Here is a 24,892-nt window from a genome sequence, read left to right on the forward strand (position 1 = left end):
ATGAATTTCTGTTGTGCCTCCCGAATAACCCCCCAAAACTCCTGCCATTACTGTTCCATTGTCTTCTGTGCTAGGCTCCTTCTCCAATCAACTCTGGCCAGATCCTCCCTCATGTCTTTGTCGTTATCCTTATTTAATTGTAATACCATTACATCTGATTGCAGCTTCATCCTCTCAAACGGCAGTGTAAATTCTATCATATTGTGGTCGCTGCTCCCTAAGGGTTCCTTCACCTTAAGTTCCCTAATCAAGTCTGCTTCATTACACATCACCAAATCCAGAATTGCCTGTTTCCTAGTAGGCTCTGTCACAAACTGCTCCAAAAAAACATCTCTTCGACATTCCACAAATTCCTTTTCTTGGGATCCACTACCAACCTGATTTTCCCAGTCCACCTGCATATAGAAGTCCCCCATGATCATTGTAATATTGCCTTTTTTACATGTGTTTTCTATCTCCTGATTTATTTTCTGCCCCACATCCTGACTACTGCTAGGGGGCCTGTACAGAACTCCCATCAGGGTCTTTTTACCTTTGCGATTCCTCAACTCGACCCACAGAGATTCTATGCCTTCTGATCCTATATCGCTCCTTGCTATCGATTTAACTTCATTCCTCACTAACAATGCAACCCCGCCCCCTTTGCCCATCTGCCTGTCCTTTCGATAGGACATATATCCTTGGATATTTAGATCCCAGCCCTGATCCCCTTGCAGCCACGTCTCTGTGATGCCCACACCATCGTACCGGCCAATTTCAATGTGCACAACAAGCTCATTTACCTTGTTCCGTACACTGTGCGCATTTAGGTACAACACCCTCAATCCTGCATTGACCACCTACCTTCTCACATTTGTCACCTTTTTTTGCTCTGCCTGAAGGTGATATTGTTCTTTTATTTTGGTTCGCTATTTCCTTTTCAATTATTATTACACCTTCTAAGCTCACATTCTGATTCCCACCCCACTGCCATGCTAGTTTAAATCCTCCAGAGTGGATGAGCTGGATGCTTGCCTCTGGGGTCCTTGATCCTGGGAGGAAGGTCTGACAACTGCCTGCGTGGCACAAGATACCCGGCTCTTCTCACAAAGAGGTGATGTGAGGCTCTTGCGGGATCTCTAGCTGTGACAGCTGACAAACCGTTACCTCCACAAGTCTCCGCCCCAGCTTTTTTTTAAATGCCTGCATGAGGTAGGTCACCTTCCATCTCTGTAATCTCCCTCAGACCCCCAAGATCTCTGCACTCCTCCAGATCCTTGCTCATCCTCAATTTCCGTCCCTTCCGCCATGAGTAACCGTCCCCTCAGCTGCCTGAACTCTAGAATTTGCCACTGAAAATCCTCCAACTCTCTTTCCCCCTTGAAGTTGATCTTTAAAAAACTACCTCCTGGTCAACTGCCCCTGACGCCTGCTCCTGTGACTCAGTCTGAAATTTTGTTTGATAATTGCTCCAGGTGAAGGATCTTGGGACATTTTATGGTTCGGATGCAATATAAAAACAAGTTGTTGTCGAGACTGCCATGTTCTTGTGTTTCTGTTGTATCTTTTCACTCTGTTTTCTTTGTCATTACTGCTGAGAAACAGCTAGCAATAAAGACTGGAAGTTGTTGGGCCTAGTGCCTGGATTTCAGCTTTCAAAATGGCCGCCCAAACACCCAAGATAGCAGGGAGGTTACAGCACTGAAGTGCGCTACCCTCCATATTGGTCGAAACAGAAAAATAGACCTGGGCAGGATTTTCCGCCCCTTCCCAAGGGCGGGACCTTCCGGTCTCGCCAAAGGTGACCCCACCAACACCCCACCCACCCCCGCAGTCGGTGGTCATGCAAAACGCCGCAGGCATCGGTGGGCCCGGAAGACCCCGCCGACAGCCAATGCTGAGCCGCCTCCGACACAGGAAAGAGGATGCCGGAAAATCCCACCCGGTGCGACATGCCTGAAAAGGGCATTAAGGCCCTCTAAATGGGTCCACGGTCGAGCGGGCCTGGAACCGATCTCTCAGCCAACGTGTAACTTTCTCTTCCTCAGATTCCCCCTGCCAGGCATCATGTCGCACGCTTCGTTAGTCAGGGAGAGGAAGAAGATGGCATCGACCATAGCCAGAGAGGCCCACGGGGAGCTGGCAGGTAAGGGATTGCAGATCAATTAGACCAGCACGCCACACCCCAGACACTTCCTTCTCTTCTCTCCAGACTCCTGTCTTTGGTTCGCTTCAAGGCGTCATAGCAGAATTATTATTTTGCACCCTCTTTGCAACTCAATTCAATCTCCCAGGAACTCCAGTGCACGGATGAAAATGGGTGTCTGAAGCCTGTCGGGGGGAGGGTGGGGGTGTGGGGGGGGGGTGTGGGGCGCGGCCCTGGGGATTGCCCAGCAGGCTCCAGGAGAAACAACGCTTTGGCTGATTCTGGTGGATCCAGTGGTGAGAAACATATCACAGTCTTCCACTTGTTTGTATTCACTCTTTTGGTACTGAAATGCCAACTTCTCATCAATAAGGCAGCGCCCCCAACAATGCAGCATCGCCTCAGTACAGGACTCAGATTGTACTGCCCATCTGACAGTGCAGCACTCCCTCAGTACTGACCCTCTGACAGTGCAGCACTGCCTCAGCACTGGAATTCCAACAGTGCAGCGCTCCCTCAGCACTGACCCTCTGACAGTGCAGCACTCCCTCAGTACTGACCCTCCGACAGTGCAGCACTCCCTCAGTACTGACCCTCTGACAGTGCAGCACTCCCTCAGTACTGACCCTCTGACAGTGCAGCCCTCCCTCAGTACTGACCCTCTGACAGTGCAGCACTCCCTCAGTACTGACCCTCTGACAGTGCAGCCCTCCCTCAGTACTGACCTTCTGACAGTGCAGCTCTCCCTCAGTACTGACCCTCTGACAGTGCAGCACTCCCTCAGTACTGACCCTCTGACAGTACAGCATTCCCTCAGTACTGACCCTCTGACAGTGCAGCCCTCCCTCAGTACTGACCCTCTGACAGTGCAGCACTCCCTCAGTACTGACCCTCTGACAGTGCAGCACTCCCTCAGTACTGACCCTCTGACAGTGCAGTGATCCCTCAGTACTGACCCTCTGACAGTGCAGCACTCCCTCAGTACTGACCCTCTGACAGTGCAGCCCTCCCTCAGTACTGACCCTCTGACAGTGCAGCACTCCCTCAGTACTGACCCTCTGACAGTGCAGCACTCCCTCAGTACTGACCCTCTGACAGTGCAGCCCTCCCTCAGTACTGACCTTCTGACAGTGCAGCTCTCCCTCAGTACTGACCCTCTGACAGTGCAGCACTCCCTCAGTACTGACCCTCTGACAGTGCAGCACTCCCTCAGTACTGACCTTCTGACAGTGCAGCACTCCCTCAGTACTGACCTTCTGACAGTGCAGCTCTCCCTCAGTACTGACCCTCTGACAATGCAGCACTCCCTCAGTACTGACCCTCTGACAGTGCAGCACTCCCTCAGTACTGACCCTCTGACAGTGCAGCCCTCCCTCAGTACTGACCCTCTGACAGTGCAGCACTCCCTCAGTACTGACCCTCTGACAGTGCGGCACTCCCTCAGTACTGACCCTCTAACAGTGCAGCACTCCCTCAGTACTGACCCTCTGACAGTGCGGCACTCCCTCAGTACTGACCCTCTGACAGTGCAGCCCTCCCTCAGTACTGACCCTCTGACAGTGCAGCACTCCCTCAGTACTGACCCTCTGACAGTGCAGCACTCCCTCAGTACTGACCCTCTGACAGTGCAGCACTCCCTCAGTACTGACCCTCTGACAGTGCAGCACTCCCTCAGTACTGACCCTCTGACAGTGCAGCACTCCCTCAGTACTGACCCTCTAACAGTGCAGCACTCCCTCAGTACTGCCCCTCTGATAGTGCAGCACTCCCTCAGTACTGTACTGGGATTATCAGTCTGGATTTTCTGATGAGGTTGCTGGACTGGGACGTAAACCCTGACTGCCTGAATCAGAGGCAAGCATTCAACCACTCAGCCATAGCTGACACATGTGGTTAGGTGTGAATGGCAAACGCAATTGGCATCCGAGTGCATGTTTTGGAAGGCAAAGCCACTGCCACAACTGGGGTGGGGGGTGGGCACATTCTGCACTGGGCAACGACAACCAACCTGTGCAGACACTGTTCGAGCAGCTGGACATTTCCTCGACCACATCTATGAGAGTGATGCACGATCAATAACTACTAAAACGAGGTTGTAGTGCAACTGAAGGCTTTAATAAGCTAGAAGTATTCCCCAGCAGCTCAGGTGCAGAATGAGGGCTGCTGGGACGGCACGAGTTCTTATACCCCGCCTATCGGGGCGGAGCTACCATACTCTACAGCCAATGGTAAAAGCCCTAGGTTTTACCAACGGTACTTCAGCCTCTCAGGTACCGTAACCTGACAATACCACAGAGAGATATGCACTGTGCTTAAGTCCGGAGATCTCCACTCGCCTGACACATTGGACCCTTGCTGGGAATGTGAAGTTTTCCCTTCTGTACTATACTGTAATATAGAGCTGGAGTGTTGCGAAGTGACAGCTCCTGCAATCTATTTTAATTCCCTGTTGTGATTGGCAATGGTAAGTGCTGATTAGCTGGGGGGCAATGGATTTAACGTTCCGTGTCAGTGGTGTTTATTTTGAAATATTAAAATTTGGATAAATAAGTGAAAGATAAACAAACGTAAACCAGAAGAAAAGAACATTGGACCTGTTCAGCCTGGACCTCATTGACAGAAATACAAAGCGGAGAGATTCATTGTTGGATGGCAGCACGGTAGCATTGTGGATAGCACAATTGCTTCACAGCTCCAGGGTCCCAGGTTCGATTCCCGGCTTGGGTCACTGTCTGTGCGGAGTCTGCACATCCTCCCCGTGTGTGCGTGGGTTTCCTCCGGGTGCTCCGGTTTCCTCCCACAATCCAAAGATGTGCAGGTTAGGTGGATTGGCCGTGATAAATTGCCCTTAGTGTCCAAAATTGCCCTTAGTGTTGGGTGGGGTTACTGGGTTATGGGGATAGGGTGGAGGTGTTGACCTTGGGTAGGGTGCTCTTTCCAAGAGCCGGTGCAGACTCGATGGGCCGAATGGCCTCCTTCTGCACTGTAAATTCTATGATAATAACCTTCAGTGCGGGTCTGTGAGTGGGCTTCAATTAGATCTGGCTACAGGAAAACCACACCTGGAGTGCAGTTTTAGCCCGCGTAATCGAACATACCCACCAGGAGTCGGCCATTCGGCCCCAAATAACTCTTCTGTTATTTGATACGTTCATGGCTGATCTGAATGTGACCTCAGCTCCATATTCCTGTCTACTCACGCAGCCTTTGACCCTCCCCTTGTCAATCACGAATCTGTCTGGCAGCCTTAAAAATATTCAGAGACCCAACCTCCACCTCTCTCCGGGGAAGAGGACCCCACAGACTCACGGGCCTCGGGGAGAAAAACATTCTCTCAGATGGGCAGCACGGTAGCATAGTGGTTAACACGGTTGCTTCACAGCTCCAGGGTCCCAGGTTCAATTCCCGGCTTGGGTCACTGCATGTGCGGAGTCTGCACATCCTCCCCGTGTGTGCGTGGGTTTCCTCCGGGTGCTCCCGTTTCCTCCCACAGTCCAAAGATGTGCGGATTAGGTGGATTGGCCGTGATAAATTGCCCTTGGTGTCCAAAAAAAGGTTAATTGGGGTTGCTGAGTTAAGGGGATGGGGTGGAGGAGATATGTGCTTGAGTGGGGTGCTCTTTCCAAGGGCCGGTGCAGACTCGATGGGCCGAATGCCCTCCTTCTGTACTATAAAGTCTATGATCTCCCTCTTAAATAGGAGACCCCTTGTTTTTGAACCGTGTCCCCGAGACTCTTCTACAAGGGGAAATATGGTTCCAGCAACCCCCCCCCAGTCAAGTCCCCGCGGGATCTTACTTGTCTTAATAAGATCACCTCTCAGACCTCTAAAGTCTGGTGGATTCAGGTGCCCAGCCTTCCACACCCCTTCATCCCAGGTCTCAGAATGAATCTAATATCCAGCAAAAGATACACTCGCCTTAGAGGGGATGCATGGCGTTCACAAAATTGATTCCTGTACCAAGAGGCTTGTCCTCAAAGAGAGATTAAGCAGAATAGGCCGGTAATTCCCTGGATGTTGAAGCATGGGAGCAACACACTCACTTTCCTGGTTCCCCAATTAATCAGCCTCTCCTTGTAACAAGTTGCCGTACAGGCAGTTAGCACAATCTTCCTTCCATTCATTGCAGCTCCCCTCTCGGAGGGAGGGACTGTCTTTAAGAGCTGCTGGTCAGTCAGAACACCTGCTCGCCATGCACACTGCTAGCCCTCCCCCCGCCCCCCCCAGCTGAGCATTTGGCCAGCCAGCAGCATAGGTCACGCTCAGCTGAACGTTACAATCGGGCACATGACCCATGTAGCACGGTGTTGGTGTGCTGCCTGCTCAGTGGGACAGGGTGTGGGAAGAAATTAATTTCCAGCCCAGAGGCCCAGTTAGAACCGGTTAGATAGAGTGTGGGGGTGCGAGGTTAGGGGGTTGGGGGGGGAGGGGGGGTGGGGGGGTGGGGGGGAGAGAAAGTGAGGTGGCAATGACAGCGGTAGGGGGAGGGGGGGCGGGTGTTGGAAGAAACCATTTGACACAACGGGGCCAATTTTAACTTAAAGTGGATGAGTTTTGAATGAATTAAAATTTCGCCCAATGCGCTTTTCAAATGTGAGATACCGAATCAAATCGGAACTTTCCAAAAGGCTTTGGAGATTTAGCTAAAGGTATAAATGCGAGTGAGCAGGACGGTACGCATTGTGGATAGCATAATTGCTTCACAGCTCCAGGGTCCCAGGTTCGATTCCGGCTTGGGTCACTGTCTGTGCGGAGTCTGCACGTCCTCCCCGTGTGTGCGTCCAAAGATGTGCAGGTTTGGTGGATTGGCCATGATAAATTGCCCTTAGTGTCCAAAATTGCCCTTAGTGTTGGGTGGGGTTACTGGGTTTTGGGGATGGAGTGGAGGTGTTGACCTTGGGTAGGGTGCTCTTTCCAAAAGCCGGTCCAGACTCGTTGGGCCGAATGGCCTCCTTCTGCACTGTAAAATTCTATGATAAGATGAGGCTGTAAAATCAACAAGGGTTGTTAAAGGCAAAATCCTGTTCCCCGACGCCAGTGGTTTCTTAACCTTCTCCTGTGTTTTGCTTGTACCTTTCGATGCTCTTCCCTGCTTTAAGAAGTGCCTCACCTGGATCTGGGGAAGAAGGTCAGTGTTCCTCAGGATGTGATGATGGAGGAACTATCACTGCTCGCGAACAAAGGATCAAAGATGTTCCACATGCGGCAGAAGAGGGTCGACAAGTTCACGGTGGAAGGGGCACAGGGGACTCCAGCGGTGGGTACCCAGCAGTTACTATGGTAACGTTAGGGCATGCTGGAAAAAGAGTAAAGCTGAACTGACGTTGAGTTCTGTTGAATGTTGAGTGGGGTCGCTGGGGTCTGTGGTAGGGCTGGCCGGATGGCCACTGGATCGAGTGTGACTGATGGCCTCCAGGTGGAGCTCGAGCAACTGTTTCTCTGCAGAGCTGGGATGATAGTTTCCATTGTTACGTGCCCCATAGAGACCAATAAAGTTTCATAAGGTATTTAAATTTCCAGTGACTGACTAGGAAGATCACATGACAAGATTCCAAGTTTTAAGACTTTTACTGTAGCAAACAGACCAAAGCACCAATATCTAAACACTATTCAGTAGGCAACTTACACTCTGAACTACAGTGATGATCCCTCAGTTGACTTTAAAACAACAGAAAATCCCATTCCATAGTTATACTTTGCACTGCCTTTTAACTGGACATTTAAATCTCTAGGAGCCAGTCTAAAGTGATTCTCAGGGGTTCTTCAGGCTAAAGGGATCAAAGGATATGAGGGGAAAGGGGGAAGAGATTACTGAGTTGGATGATCAGCCATGGTCATAATCAGGGCAGGCACGAAGGGCTGAAATGAAATGAAAATCACTTATTGTCACAAGTAGGCTTCAAATGAAGTTACTGTGAAAAGCCCCTAGTCGCCACATTCCAGCGCCTGTTCGGGGAGGCTGTTACGGGCTGTTACGGCTGAATGGCCTCCTCCTGTTCCAATTTGCTATGTTTCTATGTTTAGCTCCTGAGGACCCGTATTGTCCTTTTTCCTGACAAGTAACTCCTAATCTCCCTCAATTGACTCTCATGGTGAGGTTTACTCTGGAGAATCCTTCCTTCAGCCAATGCCAGGCAAATCCTCCAGCCTCATTTAAATCCTCACAAACCCGGTCTCTTCGATCTCAGTGCAATCCCCCATTTGCATTTCACCTGATCAGGGCCAGCTTTTATTCTGATTAAGGTGCAGGACTAGCTGCCTCTATCTTTCTTTGCTCTTTCTCAGATCATTGCAGATTGACCTGCATGTGAGGCTCAGCAATCCTTTCGGAAAAAAGCAACCTGATCTGACAATTGATTCACATGGACTCTACCCCTCTCAAAGCCCATCTCCAATGTGAATCATATGGGCCTCATATCCAAATAGCAATGCTAATTGTTACATTCAGCCACTGCAGAACAGAAACCCAACATTGCATATATTTAAGAACTTTATCCTTATTGCTATTTCTAATTTTTAAACAGGTCTTTTCTGTGCAATTTACATGATTTAGATGGTTGACCATCTTTCTGGGAATTTCCCCAGCAGTCTCCAGAAAAAATTAATTCTGCTCTCAGTTTTGGGAATGCCGCACCTCGTTGTGCCTAAGAACAACCAAAAGACAATCTGGGATGGGCAAACCTTTCGAAGGGAGTTTACAGGAAGGCCATTTTCATTGCATAAGCCAATCTTGCGAATGGAGTTAGTGGACCTGTTGAAACAATGGCTTCCCAAACGCCAGACCCTCAATATAAATGTTACCCCTTTCAGCCCATAATGGCTGAGACCTTATCATTCCTGAAAATAAAGTCAATTCAAGACATTGAATGAACAGCCAGTTTGAAGTCATTGTGGAGAAGGAATATCACATGGTCCAAGATTGTTGAACGGTTTGATGTTACATTTCTGAGCTGCTGACTTTGCTGTTTTACCATCCAATTGGTCAGCCACAAAGAAGCCAACTCTGTCCATACAGGACAACTGGCCCATTCAACCTGAGTCCACTGGAAGATTTTTTTAAAAAAAATTTACAGGATATGGGGATCACTGGTTAGGTCAGCATTTATTGTTCATCCCTAGTTGCACTTCAGATGATGGTGGTGAGCTGCCTTCTTGAACCGCTGCATCCGTGTGGTGTAGGTACACCCAAAGTGCTGTTAGGGAGGAAGGTCCAGGACTATGGCCCAGCAACAGTGAGGGAACAGCGATATATTTCCAAGTTGGGATAATGAGTGACTTGGAGGAGAATTTCTCTTTGGACTCTGACTTTGGGACTGTGGAACTCATGTGAACCAATATTAAGTTTATCTGTGGTCCTTGCACTGTAACCCTCCCTTTCTCTACCCCTTCCTTTACTGTGTGAATGGGGAGTGGGACATCACCGACATCCCTCTTGTGGATTTTGAATGTGCGAAATAAAGTAACCTTCTGAGTCAATCTTAATTCGGGTCGGCAGTGGATTATTAGTAAAATAGGCTCCACATAAAATCTAGAGATTAGGGAAAAAACACCACCGTTTATTCTTTAAAACAAGCTGATTCAAAACAGATTAGGGACAGATGGTCAGAGGAAATCAGTGGTATTTGAACTGACTCCCCTCTGACCCAGAACATAATTATTCGTCCTTAAGACCAGTGTTTTTCAAACTTCCTTTTCTGGGATCCACTTTTACCAACGGGCCGATCTTCAGGACCCGCGCTGGCTGCCCAACATTATTACTTACCTTTAATGTGACAGGTGAGCCTACTTCGCCCAATGTTACATTTCTGCTGAGGACTTCAGCTGACACTTTAAGTTCTTGCTGCTTCCTTTGAAAGAAATTAAGAGGTTTGTCCTCAAACTCACCATGTTTAGGCTTCAAATTACTTTGAAGTCTTGAGGGTTTTAAACTTTCATTTGACTGTACTTCCCTGCATATAACACACATGGGCCTTGCATCGTGATTTGCATTGGTACAATTAACAAAGCCATACCTCAAGAAATCATCTTTATACTGCTTTGTTCCCAATTTCAGATTCTTCTTCATTGTTTGTTCACTAGAGGCCCTGGAACTAATAATAATAATATTCTTTATTGTCACAAGTAGGCTTACATTAACGCGGCAATGAAGTTACTGTGAAAAGCCCCTAGTCACCACATTCCGGCGCCTGTTCGGGTACACAGAGGGAGAATTCAGAATGTCCAAATTACCTAACAGCACGTCTTTCGGGACTTGTGAGAGGAAACCGGGGCAATGAGCAGTTGTTGTTATCTAGTGTTCGGGAACCTGCTGGTAGAGTCAGGTATAACAAAAATAGCCAAAAGGGTTACTGTTAGTCCTTGTAATTAGACTAGAATATAAAGAGAAGGGCATTTTCCTACAAAGCCTTGGTTAGGCCACATCTGGAGGGTTATATACAGTTCTGGGAACTGCAGCTCGGAAAGGGATATATTGGCTCCAGAAAGCACTCAGTGTAGATCCACTCGAATTGTTATTGTTTTATTCTTTCAAGGGATGCGGGCCTTGCTGGCTCGGCCAGTATTTAATGTTGCCAAGGCTACCAATGTTAGATCATGTGATAAGATTGTGGAGGGTGTTGGTGGACTAGAGGGTCTGGTTAATGCTTTGGGGGCATAAGTTCAAATCCCACAGTGGCAGATGGTGAAATTTAAATTCAATTTTAAAAAGGATCATCAAATTAATAAATCAGCAATTGGTATTGGTGACTACAAAACAATTATCAAGTGTTGTAAAAATCTACCTGTTTCGCTCTGCATGTTATAAGACCATAAGACATAGGAGTAGAATTAACTTGGCCCATCGAGTCTGCTCCGCCGTTCAATCATGGCTGATATTTTCTCATCCCCATTCTCCTGCCTTCTCCCCATAACCCCTGATCCCCTTGTTGATCAAAAACCTATCTATCTCTGTCTTAAAGACACTCAGTGATTTGGCCTCCACAGCCTTCTGCGGCAAAGAGTTCCACAGATTCACCACCCTCTGGCTGAAGAAATTCCTCCTCATCTCTGTTTTAAAGGATCGTCCCTTTAGTCAGAGATGGTGTCCTCTGGTTCTAGTTTTTCCTACAAATGGAAACATCCTCTCCACGTCCACTCTATCCAGGCCTCGCAGTATCTTGTACGTTTCAAGAAGATCCCCTCTCATCCTTCTAAACTCCAACAAGTACAGACCCAGAGTCCTCAAACGTTCCTCATACGACAAGTTCTTCATTCCAGGTATCATTATTGTGAACCTCCTCTGGACCCTTTCCAAGACCAGCACATCCTTCCTTAGATACGGGGCCCAAAACTGCTCACAATACTCCAAATGCAGTCTGACCAGAGCCTTATACGGCCTCAGAAGTACATCCCTGGTCTTGTATTCTAGCCCTCGGGACATGAATGCTAACATTGCATTTGCCTTCTTAACTGCCGACTGAACCTGCACATTAACCTTAAGAGAATCATGAACAAGGACTCCCAAGTCCCTTCGTGCTTCTGCTTTCCGAAGCATTTCCCCATTTAGAAAATAGTCTATGCCTAAATTCCTCCTTCCAAAGTGCACTTTTCCACATTATGTCATTTGCCACTTCATTGCCCACTCTCCGAGCTTGCCCAAGTCCTTCTGCACATTATCTGTACATGATTAATTATTATCAGTGTAGATTAATGATCTACATGTGACTGCAGACCCACAGCAACGGGGTCGACTCTAAATTGCCCTCCGAAATGGCCGAGTACCAAAAGCTGTGACAGGAAAACAATACCTGGACTGCAACGGTTCAAGACGGCAGAATCAAGAATCACCAGCTGGCTTTGCTGGTGATTCTAACCCTCATAGACGAATAAAAGAAAGTGTTGCACTTTTCTCAACTAAACAAAAACTTGGGGGAACAGCCAATTTCCTGATTCATTCCCTCTGACAATGTCTTGACCAACCAGAGTTGACTTGGCCTGGTTTGAATTTAAACAAACGTTTGTCAGTGCACTGTCCCCTGGTGCATTCTCCGTGGCGACGCCTCTACCAATCCACTACCTCTCTTCTCATGCAGTACAAATTGTTGTCTCCATTGAGATTTGATATTCTTGCAAATCTGCCCTGATGAGTGGAAGATGAAAAGTTTCAACAGCATGTTTCTTTTCTCAGGGGAAAAAAGTTATGACTTGCGAAATATAGAAGATCAAGGTGTAGTTTGCTTGAGACTTTTAGGATTCAAAAGGAATTAGTAGGATGGGAAGTGGTGTGGGGGCGTCTAGAACAAGGCAATAACCTCAAAATCAGACTGCAGCCACTTGGGACAGAAGTTCAGAAACACTTCTTTGTGAAACGTGTGGAATATGTGTTGAACTCTCACCCACAAAAGAAACCCAATAATACATGTGGTTAGCACTACAGCCTCACAGCGCCAGGCACCTGGATTCGATTCCGGTCTCAGGTGACTGGGTGGAGTTTGCACGCTCTCCCCGTGTCTGCGCGGGTTTCCCCCGGGTGCTCCGGTTTCCTCCCACAGTCCAAAGATGTGCAGGTTAGATGGGGTTACAGGGATAGGGCAGGGGAGCGAGCCTAGTTAGGGTACTCTTTCGGATGTCGGTGCAGCCTCGATGGGCCGAATGGCCTCCTTCTGCACTGTAGGGATTCTGTGGTTCCATGTTAGCTCATGTCATAATTTTAAAATCTTTTATCGATAGCTCTTAATGTATCGGGAGTCTAGGTAAGGGGAGTTGAGGTTCAGATCAGCCATGATTCCATTGAATGATGGAACAGACTCAAGGGGCTGAATGTCCTCTTTCGTTGCTGACCTTCTGACATGTTGATGTTTCTACTTTGACCGCTGGCGTTGCGATGGAAGGTCATTAACCAATCTCTCCCTCGCCATCTCGCTGTGCTTCACCTGTCACTTTCTGCTTTCAGAAACTGTGTTTTCTGAAGTGCCGCTGGGTCTTTGCGGGGGAGTTTCGGTATCTCAAACCTTCCTTCTCCTCCCCTCCAGAAAGTTGATGGGACCATGCCTCAGGACGGGTCAAAGGAGAACTACGGATCGGAGGCCTACATCTCGCAGCCGAGAAAAGGGAACGCACCGGCTGTGGCGCCAAAACCGTTTGGCAAATTGTCAGCCGCCAAAAATGTCAAGGTTATCCTGAATCCCAGCATCATCGCTCCAGGTAAACATTCCCAGCTCGTCCCGCGACCTGGCAGTCCAAAGGGATGAGTCAGCTTTTATGTGGCTTCGTCCCATCTCCGGCTTCCAATCTCTGCCCCGCCGCCCTCGTCACCTTTCCCCTTTTTGCTGTTACTTTCTCGTCGGGCTGAACAGACTGGGGATCTTTACTCCAGAAACAGAAGACTGACGGGGTGACCCGATCGAGATAATTAAAATGGTGTCGGGATTTGGTACAGGAGACTGGAGACTTGGGGGAAAATGTTTCCGCTTGTGGGGGAGACTCGTAAATGTAAGATAGACAGTTGCTTGGCCACATGGGACTTGAGTATTGTTGAAGAGAGACATATTGTCAAAACTTTTCATTTTGCACTCAACAGGACAAACATGAAGAAATACCAAATTTCAAAGGGAACAACAATTCATGTTGCAGGAGAAAAGGATAATAATAATAATCTTTATTATTGTCACAAGTGGACTTACATTAAAACTGCAATGAAGTTACTGTGAAATCCCCTAGTCGCCTCATTCCGGCGCCTGTTCGGGTACACTGAGGGAGAATTCAGAACGTCCAATTCACCCAACAAGCACGTCTTTCGGGACTTGTGGGAGGAAACCGGAGCACCCGGAGGAAACCCACGCAGACACGGGGAGGACGTGCAGACTCCGCACAGACAGTGATCCAAGCCGGGAATCGAACCCGGGTCCCCGCCGCTGTGAAGCAACAGTGCTATGCTGATTGGTTGGAATGTCGACTCTGATTGGCTGAGATGTTGCCATGGAGACAGCAAAGGGGATCTATAGTCTCCCCACAACCCTCCAGGTCACTGTCCGTGTTGAGTTTGCACATTCGCCCAGTGTCTGCGTCGGTCTCACCCCCACAACCCAAAGATGTGAGGGTAGGTGGACTGGCCAGGTTTAAATTGCCCCTTATTTGGAAAAACTGAAAAAAAAGGCACAAAGCAAAAGTCGTCGGCAACACTTCTCTCCTTTCAGCTACATTCAAAATAGGATAGTCACTAATAAGTTCAACAGGAAATTCAAGACCAACCTGATTCCCCCAGAGAATGATGAGAGCACAGAACTCACGACCACAGAGAATAGTTGAGGGGAACAGTGTAGATACCTTCAAGGGGAAGGTAGATAAAGATACTAGGGCAAATGAAATAGAAATGCGCACATTAGAATGAGATGGGCCTGGGCGGGTGAGAGCGTAAACATTGACATGGGAGTGTTGGGGGAAGTGGCATCATTCTGTGCTGCAATTCAAGGTGAGGTTCACATCTGGCATTCCACATTTACGACAAACACAGCAAAAGTTGAGCACTCCTGGAGGACAGGGAACGATTGAAGCGAGGAGCAGAGAGTTGTCTAACAACTTGCATTTTTATATATCGCACCTTCAAGCTAGATCAGGCAGAAATTTGACGCCGAAGCAAAGAATAAGACAATAGGTGACCAAAATTGATCAAAAAGGGAGGTCTCAAGAACTGTCTTAAAGGAGAAGGGGATGAGCGGCGGGTATGCCATGGTTTAGGACCAGGGAGCTGAAGGCACAGCCGCCAATGATGGAACGGTTACAATTGTAGATGCTCAAGAGGTCAGGATTGGGGAATTGCGGAAACCGTGGAGGATTAGAGGATTGGAAGTTGCAAACAGGGAGTGTGGAGGTGAAGGAGGAATTTGAATTCACTGCTCTGTCTCCTCAGGATATTCCGGACCTTTGAAGGAAATCCCACCTGAGAAGTTCAACGTCACGGCTGTCCCCAAGTCCTACCAGTCCCCCTGGACTGAAGCAATGATTGGCCAACCTGACCTGGTGGAAAGCATGATTAACCAGCTGCCAGAGGTCCCGGTCAAGGTTCAGTCGCAAGCGTACAGGTGCTTCAACAGGTAAACACACTCTGCTTCTACAGTGTTGTGTTCTGCTTCTTCATGTAGCATAAGCTGTGTCCTTGATGAATACTCTGACAAAGGAAGGTTCAGACTTGTAGATAGGTTTAACACATTTATTGAACAGTTATCAATTCTCCTACTTGAGTTCAACTCTCCTGCTAATCTTGCTATAGTAACTCAGTCCAACTAACCAGTCTGCTCTAAGCCATGCGGTGGGTGTGATGCTTCCTAATCTACCCCTGTCTCTCTGAGTGTCGCCTGTGGAAAAGGGAAAGAGCATGTGTGCCCTGTCCTTTTATATGGGGAGCCCCCTTGTGGTAGTGTCACCTCTGGGTCTTGGACTGCCCATTGGTTGTGTCCTATCTTACTGACCTATTGGTTGAATGTCTATGTGTCATGATGTCTCTGGTGCTAGTGTATCTGCGTTAACCCCTTGTGTACCTACAGTGATGCATATCACCACATACAGCACGGTAGCATTGTGGATAGCACAATTGCTTCACAGCTCCAGGGTCCCAGGTTCGATTCCGGCTTGGGTCACTGTCTGTGCGGAGTCTGCACATCCTCCCCGTGTGTGCGTGGGTTTCCTCCGGGTGCTCCGGTTTCCTCCCACAGTCCAAAGATGGACAGGTTAGGTGGATTGGCCATGATAAATTGCCCAGTGTCCAAAATTGCCCTTAGTGTTGGGTGGGGTTACTGGGTTATGGGGATAGGGTGGAGGTGTTGACCTTGGGTAGGGTGCTCTTTCCAAGAGCCGGTGCAGACTCGATGGGCCGAATGGCCTCCTTCTGCACTGTAAATTCTATTATTCTATGATTCACATCCAGCTTGAGTCTTCATATCACTTAAATATACCTGAAAACTCCTCCTTCTGTATCAGCCGTGACTGGGTTGTGACAGTACTGAGGGAGTGCTGCACTGTTGGATGGAACATTAAATGGAGGCTCACCTCCATTCTCCCAGATGGTTTTATTGTAAAGGAGAGTTCTCCCCAGTGTCCTGGGGCCAATGTTGGTTCCTCAAACAACGTCACTGAAACTGAATATCGGGTCATTATCACGTTGCTGCTTCTGGGAGCATGCTGTGCACAGATAGGCTGGCCATGTTTAGCACATTGCAAAGACTTGTGCACTTTTCACTGGCACCGGATGTCTGAAAGCACTTTACCTTTTGAGATGTAGCCACGGTTGTAAGGTGAGGAACTCACCGAAACACAGCAAGCTGCCACAAACAGCAATGTGCTTTCCTGATGTTGATTGAGGCACAGCTATTGGCCATGACGCAGGGAGAGCTCCCCTCATCTTCTTCGAAGGCAGTAGCCAGGATTTTCCGACCCTTCCCGCTGGCGATCGATCCCACCGAAGGTGACCCACCCCCTCCTCCTCCCCGGCCCCACGGCGGGTTCCCAGGGTCGCGCGGCCTGCGAGCAACGCGAATCGCGATTGACTTCCGCGTGACTGGAAGATCCCGTCAGCGGCCCAGGCGAACCACCTCTGCCGCGGGTTGCGTGGAGCGGGTGGGGGAGCCGGGGGGGGTGGGGGGGGGGGGGGCAGTGCTCGGCTGGAAAGACCCAGCCAGTGTGACAGGAATTTTTACATCCACCCACCCAGATGGATGGAGCCTTGGCTTAACGCCTCATCGAAACGTCGCCCCCTGTGACAGTGCAGCTCTCCCTCAGGATTTGGGCTCAAGCCCTGGGGAGGGGCTTGAACCCAGGCACTCAGGGGCAAGAGTGCTATTGAGCTACAGCTGAAGCTTCCCAGAAGCATTTCGTTGGTGGTTTCATGACCGGCACAGGCTTGGAGGGCCGAAGGGCCTGTTCCTGTGCTGTGTTGTTCTTTGTTCTTTGACTACAAAGTGCATTGGCTCATCCTGAGGTCAAGAATGATGCTGTTAGAAATTGCAGTCTCTCTGACTTCGGGGAGGGCGGTAGGAGGGCGTAGGGAGCAGCCAGTCATGGCACCACCCCCACCCCCCCCCCGTCCCCCCCGTCCCCCTGCCGAGTGTGCCACATTCATCACTCTATTCTCACTAACCTGCCTCTCAAAGAGCTTCACACTGCGAATTGGTTATGGAGCGCAGTGCTTATACACATCCCATAAACAGCCATAACGTGAATGATACGTAATTTCATCATCTACCTTGAGGGAGAACGTTGAACAAGAAAACAGCAAATTGCATTTATATAGCATCTTCGGTCAGTAAAGCCTTTCACAGGAACGTAAATCAATGGTTGACACCAGAGGGGGAAAGATCATGGCAGAGTGTTGACGCCCCTGGGCCAGTAATCCAGAGGCCCAGGCTAGTGCTCTGGGGACACGGGTTCAAATCCCACCACGGCAGCTGTATTAAATTCAATTAATAATCAGGAATATCAGTAACGGTGACTCACGACAACTGTTGTTGAAAACCCACCTGGTTCACTAATGTCCTTCAGGGAAGGAAATCTGCCGTCCTTACCCGGTCTGGCCTACATGTGACATCGACTGACGGCAGAGCAATTAAACTCGGGGAGGTGGAACAGGCGAGAGGAGCAATGAAGTCTTGAAGAGTGTAGACCTGAGGGGATTGCGGTGATGGGGCGGGGCAGTGCGGGTGGGGGAGGACGTAGGGGTGGACAAGGCCATATGACGGGATTTGGAAACAAGGTTGAGAATTTAAAAATCGGGGCGTTACTGGACCAGAAGCCAGTGGGCACAGGAATGATAGGTGGGTGGGGACCTGCAGCGGGATTTTCCGACCTCCCCGCCGGGTCGGGGAATCCCCGGTGGGTGGCGTGAATCCCGCCTTGCCGCTCCGATGCTGACTGCCGAATTCTCCGGCGCCGGTTTTCGGGCGGGGGCGGGGATCGCGCCGGTCGGGGGCTGTTGTCAGCGGCCCCCCTGGCAATTCCCCGGGCCCCAATAGGCGGAGCGGCCGCGCATTCCTGGCCAGCCCCGCCGGAGTGAAATGGACATGGTCCATCCCGGCGGGACCTGGCTTGGAGGGCGGCTAGCGGAGTCCTCAGGGGAGGCGCGGGGGGATCCGGCGTGGCCTGGCCCGCGATCGGGGCCCACCAATCTGCGGGCGGTCCTGTGCCGCGGGGCCACAATTTCCCTCCGCGCCGGCCTCTGTCAGGCTCTGCCGTGGCCTGCGCGGAGTAGAAACCCCCTGCACATGCACAGGAAACATGCCGGTGGTTCTGGTGCATGCGCCAACTTGCGCCCTTCGGCACGGCGCCAACACTACCGACACCAGCCTAGCCCCCGGAAGTGCGGAGGATTCCGGCAGATGAGTCAGGCCATCCCCCCATTTGCGGGAGAATCCCGGCCCTGCTGGTGTTAGTTAGGACACAGGCAGGCGTGGTCGGATGAACTCAGCGAGACACCAGGAAGACACAAGGGATCATCCACCACATTCAGCCCATCATGCCTGTCCGAGCGCCATGACATCGTAATCCAATTAGACCCATACCTCCTCGCTCTTTCCCCAGAGTCCTCTGGAGGTATATATTTAATTTTCTCGCGGGGAATGTATCTGATTTCAAACACCCACTAATACAAGCTAAAATATTGATTTAAAAATGAGTATCAGCAAAATGTCTGCTGTAAAATAAGAATTATGTGTAAATTAAATCACACACAATAGTAAATGATTTGCCCACATTCCAGTCTAGATCTGTTTGTTGCTAACAGCAATTTGTTTTGTGGCAAGTTCGTGCAATAAGAACTTGAAATCTTTAGCCCTCTCTCCCTTTTCTATTTTAATCCCAAACTCTATCCATTCTGTCTGGCTGGCAGCCCTCCAGGCCACTGGCACACAGCCCCCCCCCCCCCCCCCCACCCCCCCCCACCCCCGTAGTGAAATAAGCAAACTCCACAAGTTTGCCTTGTCCGCCATATGGCGACAGCTGACTGGATCAGCTCAGCTCGTTTGGCAGCTCCCATTCCCCCCCCCTCCCCTCCTGCAGCAAAAGGTAGAGGCTGAATTTTCGGAGTGGAGTTGGGAAACGCGTTCCTATGTGCATATCACGGTAGAAGTTCGGGCAACCTCCTGCGCAGACGTCAGTCGAACCTGGGTCAATCGCTAATTTGAAAAACGTTGGTAAATAGGTTGAACTGAAGATATTAAGGGATATGGGACAGGTACATAGAGTTTTTAAAGATAAATTTAGAGTGTCCAATTCATTTTTTCCAATTACGGGGCAATTTAGCGCGGCCAATCCACCTAGCCTGCACATCTTTGGGTTGTGGGGGCAAAACCCACGCAGACACGGGGAGAATGTGCAAACTCCACACGGACAGTGACCCAGAACCTGGGACCTCGGCGCCGTGAGGCAGCAATGCTGACCCACTGCGCCACCGCGGGTAGATGAAGTTGAGGTCACAGATCAGCCATGACCCCAATGAGGAGTGGATAAGGCTACCGGGCTTCCTTCTTGGAATTCTTCCACGGGATAGGGGTGTCCCTGGCCGGGCCAGCACTTGTCGCCCAATCTTGATTCCCCTTGAACTGAGTATCCCGCTCGGCCATTTCAGGGGGCAATTAACAGTCGACCACATTGCTGTGGGTCTGGAGTCACCTGTCGGCCAGACCGAGTAAGGCTTAGTGCATCAGATGATGACCATTAATGATAGTTTCAGGCTCACCAATAGTGATCTCCAGATTCTATTATTTATTTTTATTAAATTCCACCAGCTGCCGGGTCCCCAGGTCAGTAGCCTGGGTTACTAGGGCCGGCGATGTGACCACAACACCACTGTGTCTCCCCTTATTCCTGTTCTGCTCCTGTCCCTATTGTTCTATCAGGATGATGGCACAGGCCACTGACCAGCAACTAGGCACATCCCCATGCCTGGCGGTCCAGAGCGGGAGTGAAGCGAGAGCCACATTGGCCTTCAGCTGAGACGTCCAAGCTTGGGTTGGTATAAACCAATCCCGTGATGCTGTTTGACGATTGCGTGGGGATTGGCCGGGATGGGCGGGGACATGAGAAATAGGAGCCGGAGTAGATCATGTGACCCATCGAGTCCGCTCCACCATTGAAAATGCTCAGGGTTGGCCCTGGACCTCACCTTTTCCGCCTGCTCCCACATTGCTTGATTCCCTGAGCGACCAAACATCTGTCCACCTCAGCCGTAGACGCATTCAACGATGGAGGATCCACAGCATTCTGGGGTAAAGAGCTCCAAATGTTCACAGCCCTTTGAGTGAAATAATTTCTCCTCATCTCAGTTCCTAAATGATCGGCCTCTTATCCTGTGACTCTGTCCCCACCCCCCTGCCCGACCCGTTTTGGATTCCCCGACCAGAGGAATCGATCTCTCAGCGTCCATCCTATCAAACCCCTCAGAATTTTGTATGTTTAATGAGGTCACCTCTCATTCCTCTAAACCCCAGGGAACAGAGACCCAGTTTATTCAGCCTTGCATCACCGGACAACCCACCTCATCCCAGGGGCCAATTTAGTGAATCTTCAATGTACCTGCTCCAATAATCCTAAATCCTTTCTTAAACGTGGAGGCCAGAACCGCGCATGAGCTGAGCCAATACCTACCCATCGGCCAACACCGCTGACTATCTGAGCATCTCCCAGCTGACTGTTCCCACGACCAACACAAATTGACTGCCGCGTTTCACACTTCATTGAAGAGCAATTCTTTGACTGTGAAAATATTCAGCACCTATCGAGGATGGGCGAAGCACAGCATAAAGGCAAACATTCTTTTGGTCCACATCATGAGCGCAATATTTAAAGCTCAGATTTATTTTGGGACTGAGATGATTTCACTGCCTTGCAATGTGGTGAATATATGATCTGAGGCAGACGGCACCACTACTAACCCGGGGAATAAATAGAACGTTGTGTCATTAAAAACCCATTAGCTCTCGGCCTTGCGGGGAAACAGAATTGTTTCCCAAACTTTTACCCAATGTGAACCCGTTTAAATGCCTGATAAAGTGGTGTCACCTCAGTTAGAGCAGAGGTGAGGTCCGGGGGGGAATTATTTTGTTAAATGCTCGTGCAGATAGGGAAAGGAGGGAGGAACATGACCGTCTAGTGAGCGAGGTAGTGGAGGTGGACAGGGAGTATTCGAGGGTGCCCACCATCGAGGGATTTTCGAGGAGGAAAAGGTTGCAGGGGCAATTTGACAGGCTGACAACGGAGAGGGCAACTGCATAAGACAAAGAGGGGTACAATATGAGCGTGGGGAGAAGGCGAGCCGCATGCTGGCACACCAGCTGCGGAGGCAGGCTGCATCCAGGGAAATTTTGACGATCCGGACTGCGGCTGGGGATGTGGTGTTGGAGCCAGGGAAGATAAATGAGGCATTTAGGGAGTACTACCAGGGACGTTATGAGGCGGACCCATGGGGGGACATGGGGCGGTTTCTGGACGAGCTGGAATTTCCCCAGGTGGAGGAAGCAAAGAGGCAGGCATTGGAGGAGCCCCTGGGGCTGAGGGAGGTGCTGGATAGTATCAGGGGTATGAAGTTGGGGAAGGCCCCCGGGCCGGATGGGTATCTAGGAATTTGCAACGGACCTGGCACCACATCTGTTGGGGGCGTTTAATGAAGCGCTGGAGAAGGGGGAGTTACCGGAGACGATGACACAGGCAGAGCACGCTAATCCCAAAAAAGAGGAAGGACCCGGTGGAATGTGGGTCGTTTGGCCCATATCACTATTGAACACAGAAGTGAAAGTATAGGCTATGTTGTTGGCGGCGAGGATGGAGGATTGTGTCCGGGGGGTGGTTGCAGAAGATCAAACAGGCTTCGTGAAGGGCAGGCAGCTCGCGAGTAATATTATACAGCTGTTGAATGTGGTGATTATCATAGAATTTACAGTGCAGCAGGAGGCCATTCGGCCCATCGAGTCTGCACCGGCTCTTGGAAAGAGCACCCTACCCAAGGTCAACACCTCCACCCTATCCCTATAGCCCAGTAACCCCACCCAACACTAAGGGCAATTTTGGACACTAAGGGCAATTTATCATGGCCAATCCACCTAACCTGCACATCTTTGGACTGTGGGAGGAAACCGGAGCACCCGGAGGAAACCCACGCAGACACGGGGAGGATGTGCAGACTCCGCGCAGACAGTGACCCAAGCCGGAATCGAACCTGGGACCCTGGAGCTGTGAAGCAATTGTGCTAACCACCATGCTACCGTGCTGCCCTGATGAATTATATGAGCTCCCGAACTTTTGGTTTACACGGGGGGTACGAGGCAGGGGTGCCCACTGTCGCCGCTGCTGTTTGCGCTGGCCATAGAGCCGTTGGTGATGGCTCTCAGGGGGTCTGCGGAGTGGCGGGGGATTATGAGGGGACAGAAGGGGCATCGGGTGCCGATGACCTCCTGCTATATGTTTCGGATCCGTTGGAGAGTATGGGAAGGATTATGGGCCTGTTGGGGAGGTTTGGAGGGTTCTCGCAGTACAAACTGAATGTAGGGAAAAGTGAGGTATTCCCGGTGAAACAGCTGGTACAGTGGGCTAATTTAAGGGGGGTACCATTTACGGTAGCGAGGGATAAGTTTAGGTATTTGGGGATTCAGGTAGCGAGGGAATGGCCGGGGTTCCATAAGTGGAACTTAACGAAGCTAGTGGAGGAGGCCAGGAAGGATCTTAAGAGGTGGGATACATTGCACTTAACGTTGGCGGGGAGGGTCCAAGTGGTGAAAATGAATATTCTGCCGAGGTTGTTTATTTTTCAGGCTCTCCCGATCTTTATACCAAAGGTCTTTTTCGGAAATTGAACACAATCATTTCGGACTGCATGGGCGGGGAAGGTGCCGAGGGTGGGGAGGACCCTGCTACAGAGGCAGAGGCAGCAGGGGGGGTTGGCGTAGCCAAAACCTGCTTCATTATTATTGGGCGGCGAATGTGGACAAGGTGAGGTGATGGTGGGAAGGAGGTGTCGAGTGGGTTAGGATGGAGGAGGAATCTTGTAAGGGGTCTAGTTTGAGGGCTGTGGTGACGGCAGCATTGCCAATGGCTCAGAGTAGGAGAAAGTAAAAAAGCTTAAATCAGGATTAACGGGCATGTATGTAAATGCACAGAATGTGAATAATACAATTGGTAAACTACAGGCACAAGTTGACAAATGGAATTATGATATTATTGCTGTAACAGAGACCTGACTCAAAGAAAAGGATTGGGTGATAAATATTCCTGGGTATAAAGTGTTTCGGACAGGAAAGGGAGAAGAGGGGGCTGTGGCAGTATTGATTAAAGGTGGTACTGGAGAGAGGGGGTATTCCAGATGGGTGAAGGACAGAATCTCTCTGACTCGAGGTAAGGAATTAAAAAGGTGCAATGACATTGACTGGTGTACTATAAAGACCACCAATTAGTGGAAGGGATGTAGAGAAACAAATTTGCAAAGAAATTACAGAGAGGCGCAAGAACGATGAGTAATTATAATGGGAGACTTCAATTATCCAAATATAGAATGTTCCTTGTCCTTTTTGCATGGCCAACATAAACATTGTGATACAAAGGTCACCGTCCCGAATGCTCTCCCACTCATATTTGATCCACTTGGGCCAACTCATTCCCCAGGACCAGGTCCAACTGCGCCGGCTCTCTCGTTGGAACGGAAACAGACCGCAGGATATGATCTTGAACATTCTCCAGGGTCTCGTGTCCCTTTGCACTTTTCGTATCCGATTTCTCACTGATTTCCTCTTTCTCTAGAGCTCCCACTCCTTTTGGTGTTCCTGGTGGTCACAGGAGGTTGTTCGAAGCTTCGGGATTTGAGCCCACGGAGATACAAGAGGAGCCGGAAGTCATGGTCGATGCAGAGCGCTTCGCCAACAGGCCCAGTTTCAACAGGCTGGCCCGCGGATGGACTGGGCCTCCCCTCCCGGAATCTGCAGACTTGTGAGATAGTCTTACTGCAAAGGGGGAGGGGCTTCTCCAATAAGCATCCTGATGTCAGGAAAATAAACCTCATGAAAGAACAAAAGGGAATTAGCAACCTTCACTATTCGAAACAAAGAAGCTTCCCTTCAATACCACCCTGCGATATTTTACCAGGACTGAGTCGAACACAACTGTTTCACCAAGCTTGAACAGTCCACCTTGTTAAACGTGAAGTCTTACACTGAATTTTATGAATCACATTGGTCGACATTAAAGAGAAATATACTGGATACAAGATTCTTTCCTTGTTTTTAAAATAACAGTGATCACATCAAATTCTTCTGCCTCACGGGTCATCCCATCTGGCCCATGTTGGTATTTTGCTCCGTGTGAACTTCCTTCAACCCTACTTCATCGCACCTTATCGGCATATCCTTCTATTCCTTTCTCCCTCATCTGTTTAATCAACTTCTCTTTAAGTGCATCTACTTCTAGGAAAGTTAAATCAGCAAACATTTTCCTTCCAGGCACCGAGGCATATTAGACACAGATCAGGATCACAGAGACATTTTTGAAACATGTGCAATGGAAAGAGAGGGTAGAATTGTAAAATTGAGTTTTCCTTAAGAGGTGATTAGTGCCAGTGAACTGTCAGGATCTCCATTATCTCACTCCTGCATGCTCACGTCTCCCCCTCAGGTTCCATTCCGTTCTCCCAGTTCCTCAGACTCCATCACATCTGTTCTGATGCAACCTTCCACGCTACTGCTCCTGATATCAGATATGATCTCATTGAATGGCGGAGCAGGCTCGAAGGGCCAGATGGCCTACTCCTGCTCCTAGTTCTTA

General features: G+C 49.7%; 1 protein-coding gene across 2 annotated transcripts in view; it reads left to right on the forward strand.

The window, feature by feature from the left end:
• The window catches only part of LOC140427162 (myozenin-2), a 35,750-nt gene extending 11,412 nt beyond the window's left edge, over window positions 1-24,338 (forward strand). The window contains exons 2-6 of one of the 2 annotated variants that reach the window (XM_072512725.1): window positions 2,028-2,125; window positions 7,225-7,382; window positions 13,135-13,306; window positions 15,012-15,195; window positions 23,876-24,338. In XM_072512725.1, coding sequence (XP_072368826.1) covers window positions 2,047-2,125; window positions 7,225-7,382; window positions 13,135-13,306; window positions 15,012-15,195; window positions 23,876-24,065 — 783 coding nt within the window. In that variant the 5' untranslated portion in view covers window positions 2,028-2,046 and the 3' untranslated portion in view covers window positions 24,066-24,338. The remainder of the gene's footprint in view (window positions 1-2,027; window positions 2,126-7,224; window positions 7,383-13,134; window positions 13,307-15,011; window positions 15,196-23,875) is intronic. The other variant, XM_072512726.1, reaches the window with a different exon arrangement.
• The last annotated feature ends 554 nt before the right edge of the window (window positions 24,339-24,892 follow it).

Source organism: Scyliorhinus torazame, chromosome 7 (genome assembly GCF_047496885.1).
Source record: "Scyliorhinus torazame isolate Kashiwa2021f chromosome 7, sScyTor2.1, whole genome shotgun sequence".
Lineage (NCBI taxonomy): Eukaryota > Metazoa > Chordata > Chondrichthyes > Carcharhiniformes > Scyliorhinidae > Scyliorhinus > Scyliorhinus torazame.